A 9767-nucleotide genomic window follows, 5' to 3' on the forward strand; every position below is an offset into this window, starting at 1 on the left:
AATTAACACTAACATATCATTATGACTCGCTAGCATGTAAAATCCCATGCCTGCTCTAAACTGCCAGCAATTGGCAATTCCCAAATTTCTAAGGATACAGACAATAGTTTCCAAAAACTGGAGCCACCAGAGGTTTGGGAGGCTCTTGGGAATTTTGGCAATTCTTTCTTCCAGCAAAAGGCCCAAAGCACACCAAGGACTTAAAACCCACCCATCCCTGCCCCCAAGAAATGCAATCCCAAGATGACAAACTATAGTGATTAGTTGTAGATTCTAAATAAATTATATTACTTCCTTATTAAAAAAAAGAAAAAATCAAAAAAAAGTGGTTAATTTTCGTGGTAGAAACAACGTGGAATTTGGAGACAAAAGGACTGTGTTCAAATTCCAGATCAGGTATGTACTATCCCTGTAACTTTGGGCAAATCATTTAACTCTCCACCAAATGAAAATCATAACCATGCCTACCCCACAGAGCTGTAGTGAGGAAAAATGAGGCAAAATGAATGTGGAAACGTTCTAAAAGTGGCAAAAAAAAAAAAACCCTCTACAAATATTAACTCTTCCACTCTACCACGAGTAGGCTCCATGTAAACTTAGCAGGTGAAAAAAGTACAAAGATATCCTGCTACAAAAATCTTAATACACTGAAAGTAAGCTGATCATAATACAAAAAAATAACACATTGCAAAGGGAAAAACTCCATGAAAAGTGGATTTAGTAAAACTGACCCAGGTTTCAAATGAAGAAAACCTGGCAGAAATTTTCAGCAAGACTGTTTTCATACAGTAAACAAAACCAGATTTTAATAGCCTCTGTGGCTTTGAGATTGTATGGAAAAGCATTTGGAGAATCTAAATTAATTAAAAGTAAAAAATAAAAATCATACCTGGCTACTGATAGCTAAGTAAACATGTATTATCACAAGATTTAGTAACCAACTGCAGCTAACAGTTTTATTCTCACTTTATAATTGAAAAATCCATGGTACCAGATGATCTCCTAAACTCCAAGAGTTACAACAGAGACATCATTTAAATCCAGAAAAGGACTGATTTTCCAAAAATATTCTGGATGTAGGGTATTTCTGCATAAGTGTACCAAATGACAAAATGCACCAGGAGCATTGTCAAGGTCATTGTGCCATACAAATGTAAGATATTATTATTAGAGAAATCTGAAAAGCTTTCCTGAATCTTGTAGAATAAGCCAAAATATGTGAAATTTATAAAATAAATAATTCTGCAAAAATGATCTAGAAAACACACATCTCAATATAGAAAACACATCTCAATATAAACTAGAATAACTGGGGAGGTGGTGGTAGATGGAAACCACAAGTCAAATTCCTTTCCTGCCTTCACTGGCTGTCCTTTGACAACCTTGACTTTGATTTTCACGTCACACGGTCACACATACACATATCTTTGTTCATCTCTGGTCCCCTGCAGTTACTCCTGTTCTCAGCTATTGAGCTTTCAAATAACTGATTCCTCCTGTTGCTTTTCTGAACTCCCTAAATGCCTCAAGCAATCAGCTCACCAGTTATCCATTCCTGACATGGGTTCAGCATCTGTGGCCTCTCCAACCTACCACCGCTTGGGTGGTGAAGCCCCATACACAGGAGTGAAGGGTACCAGGAGAAGGTCACAATGCCACCCAGAGGCAAATTTATTTGCAAAACCAACTCATAAGTGGCTGCCCTGCTTAAAATTCCATTGAATTTTGAGATTCTGGAGAGTCCTCTAGGTCTAATGAGTCCCCTAAGCTTCCCTGGGAGTTTATGGTAAACCCTGAAGTTTTCAATGCATTATGAGCATTCATAAACTTCTGCAGGTATTTGGAGGTATACAACCAGTGATGTTTCAAGACATCTTCCATTTCGTAGTACTTGGACTGCCTGGCATTCATTTTCCGGAAGCGCCTGAACAGTTTGTTGCCAGACTCATTTCCCTCACTTGCCCAGGCCCCAATGGAGCCATCCCTCTCAATAATTTCAGGGACGTGAGCCAGGGTTTTGTGAAAATAATTGGTGATTTTGCCCTCGTATCTATACTTGAACTTGGTGGAGAGGAGCTCAGCAAAACGCTGTGAATTGAAGCTATACTGGCAGAGGGATTCTGGGCACTCCTTAGCAGGGCATGATGATCGCCAGACGGGTTTCATCTTCAAATAAAGGTCCATTAGTTCCCTCAGAGCTTCGTGCCTCTCCTCGGAGGGAATTAATTCACAAACTGCTTCAACCGTCTCTTTGGTCATGAGCTTCCTGGCAAAGTTGCCATTCATCCTCATGATTGGTTTCAGATTCATCTTCTTCCGGAGGTGCTTGTCCAAGGCAGCCTGCCATCTTTTCCTCTCCTCTTTGGAGGCACTGGGGTTCTTATACGCCTCCCCTATCTCCAGCTGGAAGATCTTGTAGAACTCAGCTGCGTTGCCGATGTCGCAGTGGAGTGCATCTATGGAAGGCACCGTCTCAATGAAGGGTTTGGCCGAGACCCCCTTCACCCGGTCCCGCAGCTCCTCCACCGTCTCATGGTATGGGTTGGAACGCCAGACCTCATAGCGCTCCAGATTATCAACGTGGCTTCTGGTGATGGAGTGGAAGACAAGATTTTGAGAGGCTTCCAGGCGGGTGGCATCACAAAGGGTACAAATGTAGACTGAGCCCGAAGCCTCGAGGCCTTCCACTTCCCGGACAAGTTTCTCATCATACCCGGTGCCCCTAAAGATGAACTTGAAAGTCCGGAGGATGCCTCCCATCTCAAGCATTAATTTGCTGCTCTTCATGGCCTCCCTCTCGGCAATGAGAGGGCTCAGGATGGCCGTCAGGGTCTCGTGGTCAGACTCATCTGCCAGCATGAGGCACAAGGGCTTGCAACACAGTTCAGAGTTAGGCTTGGCTTCCTCAAACACCTTCACATTCTGTGACTCGTGAGCGATGGTGATTTTCATGATCGTGAAGGAAAACCGAACTGCCTTTTCCGGAACTGCTGGCCCACTGCCGTGCTTCTCACTCACGTCTCCCATCCCATCACAAGACTCCTTCACCACTACGGTGAAGGGGCCATCCAGGTAGTCCTCAAGGTCTTGGTCTCTCATGCCCGCCAGGATGTCTTCTTCCATGTCCATCAGAGCAGACACCAAGGCTGAATCATAGCGGAAGCGCTTGGCGATGGTGTCCACCGGGTAATCGTCCACAGAGGAGGACAGTCCAGACAGTCCATCAATAATGCCCACGTCAGTGCTGGAAGACACGTTCTTCAGAGGTGGCTGCCACTCGAAGGGGTGGTGGCCCGGCAGAAGGACCTTCTCAGCACTCCGAAGGGCGTGCAAAGGCTGGAAAATCTGCCTGCCTGTGATGGCCTTCACAGTCCTGTACATCTTGTGGTACTGGCTGCAGCTGAGGAAGGTGTTGACACGGATGGCCAAGCAAACAGCCGGCTGAAGGCCGGAGCCCCGTCCCTGCATGATGGCCTCCAGCTCGTCGGCTTGTCTGTGCTCATTCCTTGCCCTCAGAGCCAGCAGGAACAAGGTCAGGCACACCGACTTCACATCTCCACCTTCTTCTTTGTCAGCGAAAGCCTTGACTTGCAGCTTGAGCTCCCTCAGACGGTGTTTCTGAGCCCTCCGGGTCAGGGACAGGAGATGCTGGCGGGGCCGGCCCCCTCTATTAATATGCACGTAAGTCTCTTTCGATTCCTTGTGGCTTGAGACATGGTGATTATATTTTTCCAAGCTGACCTCCTCATTACACTCTTTGGCTGGACATTTCACCATCAGGGAATTCAAGATGCTCAGAAAAGACTTCACTGGACTCTCCAGGTCAGTAGGGAAGCAGGGGTACCGGCAAGAAGGACAATAATTTCCCATGACTTTGAGGCATCTGAGAATGCAGATCCTGCAAAATACATGCTTACAGCTGGTCTCTACAGGGTCCGCCAGAATGTGTTCACAAATCTGGCAGGAGACAGATTTCACAAAGTACGCTGGGAAGTCCAGTGTCAGGAGCTGGGTACTGAGATGTATCTTACTGCAGTTGGCGATTTTCTTCTTCAGTTCCTTGCTGCTGATCCCGGTCTGAGCTCTCCTCTTGTGCCGACGGACTTCTCGAGCTCCGTCAATCACAGTTCTGAGTTTTTTGCTGAGCTGCGCGCTTGGCTGATGACCCTTCCTCTTGAGTCCCTGACGGGCAATGTGGCAGATGTCACAGGGTGTTGTGTGGGAGGACCACTCCATGGTTGCATTCCTTGGGGAGTAAGCCTCACACGGGGCACTGCTAAACCTCCTGTGCATGAAGCTCCAGCAGTTATGGCAGAACTCAGTGGGATGAATCGAGTCCACATCGGCCTTCACATCGATCCGGAAAACCTTGGCAATGAGGTCTGGCCAGGACGTGGCCCTCTTTTCCTTCTTTCGTAAAAGGACTTGGGTTTTACCATCCACAGGCCCATGGACTGGGTATCTCCTATTGTGCCCATCGGCTTTGAAAGGATTCCCGCAGATGCGGCAGAGATGTCGCAGGTTGGCTTGGTGCATGGCTTTGTCTCTTGCTTTCCTGTCATCATGGGATTTCTTCAGAAACTTTGGGTGGGACTTCAATGCCAGTTGAGTCAGAGCTGGTTTCTGACCACCAGGCGTGTCCAGGACTGCTGGAGATTGCTCTAGAGAGGGTTTCCCTTCGGAGGAATCTTGCTTTTCCGCTTGAGCATTTTCAGGTGCCTTTTCAAAGGATCTCACCCTGAATAGCTTAAATTTCCATTCTGAAAATTTAATATGTGGGTACTGGATTTCGTCTGGGGCGGAACTGAGTCCCAGGGTGGGTGGCAAAGAGACAGCCATGCTGGCTGAAGTACCTGGAAACAATAAAAACAAGTCAGATTAGGAAAAAATTTCAATATCCCACTGATGTACCTTGGAAGGAATACAAATGAGTACATTCAATTATTCACTTATTAAATCATCCAAAAAGATAATTATTAAACCTCCTATTTTAATATACTATTTTAGGTGCTGATCATATAGCGGAGAGAGAGTCATTCCCTGTTCTGACAGTGCTGATGGTCATTTATACCATGTATCTAATTACATGCAACACCATGGTTTATTTCACATATATATGTACAAACTTATTTTTTTAACTTATTATTTTTTATTGAGGTATAGTTGATGTACACTATTATATATGTACAATATTATTTCCCTTCCAGTGAAATCTTAAGGTCTTTGAGGACAGAATCCTTGAGTTATTTATCTCTGTCTCCCCAAGTTTCCTAGCACACATTATGTGCTCAATAGTTATTTGCTGAATAAATGCAAGGAAAAGCTGTCTACTAAACCAAAGAAAAGTCATATTTTCTGCATTGTATCAGTCTCATTGCATTAGCTGGACAATATATTTCCAGCTTTTTAAAGCTGTCTCCCGGGAGGTTGGTTGTTGATTTCTTCCAAATGGAACATAAAGGGATGATAAAGCTACAAATCCAAAGAAACTAATTACTCAGGACGTGAAAGGATGAAGTGAATTTTGAGCTTTATGAATGCACGCTAATAATAAGTATCATGGATAGTAATTATGCTTACAATTTTAATTAGCGAATGCTGCTGTAAATTATAAGGTTGTTTCTCCATTAGGAACAAAACCCACAGAACTCTCTAAACCTGCAACAAACCACAGTGTGCATGTGCAAAGATTCTGAAGAATTTTAAGATGAAAATTTCAAGTATTTTCAGATAGAATTACACAGGCCATCCTGAAAGTCATTACGGGGCACTGGTCATTAGCTCTATAGTTTGTAATAAGAAGAGGTGGGAGTAATATTTTTCTTCTTTGAAAAACATTAGCAATTACACATTCCAGGAAACCCTAGCAATCTGGCTTGTGGTGTAGACATCATGGAGCAGCAGAAAAAAGTCTCAAAATGCCATTTGAGTGTCTCTAGACCCAATTAGCCCCATATTCTCAAAATTCTTCAGTACACATAACTGGGAAAACAGCAACTGTATTTTCAGACTATCATCTATATTTCTCATATTTGCCTGGGTTAATGCTCTTGACCTGCCAATTTTATCAAACAAGCATTCCCCCTCAATTAACTAACTAACCAAACTGATGATATTTTTCTAGTCATGTGATCATGGAGACTAATCCTCAGATGAGCGCACTTTGCCCAGAGGTGGGATTTGGGGGTAGGGGTGGGAGAGGAAGCCACAAGAGTTGTCCTGACAGATGCTAACAAAGCTTCCTGTCAGATCGCCCCTTTAAACCACTGAATTTTGTTGCATCTTGCATGCATTATGCTTCAGAGGTTTATGTTTTTCATAAAAACTAAAAGCCAACTTCCAGTCTTTGTTGAAAAGGAAATCCTGTTACCTTGTTCTATATGCAGAACTGTGTGAGAACCAAACAGTTCCAAACCATTTCAAAGGTCTCATTAACATCAGAAGTATTCAATATTTCATCTGCAACCCAACCAACACCTCAGAGCTGTTTACAGTTCTATTATGTTCCTAAATTCTGTCCTGGGTCAGGGCCGAGGACTTTCCGTGTCCCCTGCCCTCTGCCCCATTGCTTTGAACTCATTCCCAAGTGTCTTTTTTATTTCTTTAGGCTTTCCCTTCCCTGTCTTTTTCTGCACTAGTTCTCTGGAATTCCAAGATAATATTTTGAGTTCTTCTTAAAAAAAAAATGCATGCATGACCCTCTTTAGAGCTACTCAAGTTAAATACTGAACTTTCACAATGAGTAAGTCAACCACAAGGCATGTTGGAAGGCTCCCTAGAACTCTCTCCCCTCCCTACCCACCCTCTCCTGACTGGCATTGGCCTGAAATGTTGGGTCAAAATCTGCCAAAATACATTTGTGTAACTACTCCCATGGAAAGAGTACCATCACCAAGCAGTTATTAGCCATTGACATCCAAATCAAATTTATTTATTAGATTGTTTTTCTACTTAATTGCTAAAAGTTTATCCAAACTAGAAGTAAGAGGGAGTGGGCTTTTTCCCTTGCAGGGAATGAGAGGAGGGAGAAAGGGAAGCTGACGTACATTTGGTTTTTCTCTCTAATGTACGAAAATAGGAAAGGAACAAAAAACCAAGTTGAGGAAGACACTGTAGGTTCATAGAGAAGATGCAAAATATCTGAATTACTATAAATGAGTGCTGCAGGCAAAGGAAGCGTTTAAGGAGTGCTTTTTTCTTTGTCCACACCACACCCGGGGATATTAGTTCCCCGACCAGGGATCGAATGTGGGCCCCCGGCGCGGAAGCTCAGAGTACTAACTAGTGGACTGCCAGGGAATTCCTTAAGGAGTGCTTCTTGAATGGATTTGTAAAATGAATCAGCAGAAGGAAAGGTGTGAGGTACTTGGAAAAAAATACCGTGCTGGTCCAGGCAAGAAAAATAATCAGGAGCAAACAAATTCTGGGGTTGGAGGAAATGTATACTTGCTCAGGTACTTGCCAAGTACTGCCAGGAATTTCCTGAACTAGATCGGACTAAGCAGAAGACCAGTATTTCTCCAAGCATGACCTGTGGGCCCCTAGTAGCAGGATCACTGAAATGCTTGTTAAAAAATATGATTTCTGGACTCCACCCCAGATGGAGAATCAGACTTGCTGGGACCTGATGATATTTTTTTTAAACACAAGCTCCCTAGTGATTCTGATACATGGCAATTTTGAGAATTGCCACTGTAGAGACCCTACACAGAGGTTACGTTCTTGAATGGGATTCCTGAACATGGGCTGTGACAGCGCACTTCTCTTTCTGAAGTGGTTCAAGCAAGAAGTTGCCTGGAGGAAGAACCAGAATCTTCAGGTCATTTTGTGGATGCCTGAGACATAAAAAGTCTTTTGATGCTTTCAGCTTTTTGATGCTGGTGTTTGGCAAATAGTAGACAATAGTATTTGTGGAGTGAATGAACGAATAAATGAGCGGGACAGTGACAATAAGGGGTAACTCTGGGCCACACAGTAGTCACTTGAACATTGTATACGGACCAAGTTGAAGATGTTAAGAGGAGAGATTGTGGACCAAGTACCAGTACGTTTGTGTGTGTAGGGTGTTATTCTTCTTATTTTTAGGGGAACATACACCAAGATGCTAATAGTGGTGATCTGTGAAAGCTATAGATGTTTTATATTTTTTGTCTTTATCTATGATTTTTACTTCCTCTGAAATAAACATATTACTTTTAGAAGATAGAACTTTTAATAAGGTCTAATAAGGTATCGTTTGTCTATCTGATTAGCAAAAATTAAAAATATTGATATTAATCAGCATTAATATAGGCATGGGGATTGCAGATATCTTCATACAGTCTTGGGAGAAGTGTAAATTGGTATAATATTTCTAGTGGAAATGTGGCAATGTCTTTAAATTTTTTAAATGTATATTATCTTTTGTGCAATAAATTTGCTTTTAGAAATTATCCTATAGAAACATTCCCACAGGTTATTCCCATAGTGATATTTACATGGAGAGAGACAGAGAGAGAGAGAAAGAAAAAAATTAAAAATCTGTTTAAAAGATCTGTTTGTTACTTTGAAAAATAGAAAACAGCATAAATGATCACCAATAGGGCATTATTAAATAAACTCTGGTCCAGATATACAATGGAAAACAACACAGAAATTTTAAATTTCTATATGCATTGATACATATGTGCAATTTCTATATACGTCAAGATACAAAAAGATGCCCACATGACAAAGCAGAGAGCAGAAGAACAATAGCAAGTATAGTAAGACTTCATTTATGCATGTTTGTATATATCTGAAAATATAGAAAACCTGGAAGGATATGCACTAAAACCTTAACAATGTTAACTCTCTAGAAAATAGAATTGGCACTGGTAAGGAGATCTCTAATTTTCTATTTAATTCATTTTTATATCATTAGAATGTTTCACAACAAATACAGATTATTTTTTTAATTTTTGTGATATATTCACTTTAGGGAAAAAATGTTGTAAAGGCTAGATTTCTATGTACCCATAGTCCCTTTTCCATATTTCCTCCTAAATTTCCCCCCAGAAAAGTTTAAGATTTGGCCAAGACTCAAATCTGACCACCATTCTTAGCTTATCTTTCTTTTCTGGTAAACATGTTGAAAGGGGACTGAAATATGGACCTGCAGACAACATGAAGTTAGGACTATGAAAGAGTTATCTTGTCGGTCATGGATTTTTTTTGTTTTTGACACTCAGGAATCTTACAGATGCTTGATCTCCTCTCTTCTAACAAAAGGTCTCAGCAGTGGACCAGCCTCAGGCTCTACAAGGCGGGGTGGCTGTTGCTGGCTCAGCCCTGTTCCCATGGGCTCTGCCCTCTCAGCACTGCCATCACCTGCTATCACAGCTACAGGGCTCCTTTTCCCCACAGGGCGTGGATTCATTTTGACAAGCTGGTCTGGGGTGGCTTGGCTGGGGCAGAAGTGTCATTTTTATGAGTGCATCCTTAGTTATTTCCGGAGGTAGAACCACAGCAGCACCACCTGTAACTCCCAACCCAACCCTACACACACAGACCCTACACACACACACCCTACACACACACACCCTACACACACAGACCGTACACACTCAGACCCTACACACACACACCCTATACACTCAGACCCTACACACACACACCCTACATACACACAGACCCTACACACTCAGACCCTACACACACAGACTGTACACACTCAGACCCTACACACACACACCCTACACACACACACCCTACACACACACACCCTACACACTCAGACCCTACACACA

The 9767-nt window shown here is 42.6% G+C and overlaps 1 protein-coding gene across 1 annotated transcript; it reads right to left on the bottom strand.

Annotated features, from left to right (window-relative positions):
* Positions 1 to 214: 214 nt before the first annotated feature.
* RAG1 (recombination activating 1) lies at positions 215 to 6154 on the bottom strand. Its single transcript, XM_089914914.1, has 2 exons — positions 5577 to 6154; positions 215 to 4853 (listed from the first exon to the last, which is right to left on the bottom strand). The coding sequence occupies exons 1-2, from the start codon at positions 5626 to 5628 to the stop codon at positions 1708 to 1710; spliced, it is 3198 nt and encodes a 1065-aa protein (XP_089771040.1). The 5' UTR covers positions 5629 to 6154; the 3' UTR covers positions 215 to 1707.
* Between the last annotated feature and the right edge of the window lie 3613 nt (positions 6155 to 9767).

Source organism: Delphinapterus leucas, chromosome 7, assembly GCF_059928025.1.
Source record: "Delphinapterus leucas isolate spDelLeu-1000000601 "Yukka" chromosome 7, BTC_Dleu_Yukka2, whole genome shotgun sequence".
Classification (NCBI taxonomy): Eukaryota; Metazoa; Chordata; class Mammalia; order Artiodactyla; family Monodontidae; genus Delphinapterus; species Delphinapterus leucas.

What these genes read in the sequence shown, in the direction of transcription:
- RAG1 (XM_089914914.1), bottom strand. Translation starts at nt 5,628, where the DNA reads ATGGAGAAACAACCTTATAATTTACAGCAGCATTCGCTAATTAAAATT. An exon ending in TTCGCTAATTAAAATTGTAA is followed by an intron (nt 4,854 to 5,576) that starts GCATAATTACTA and finishes TATTGTTTCCAG; the next exon opens with GTACTTCAGCCAGCATGGCT.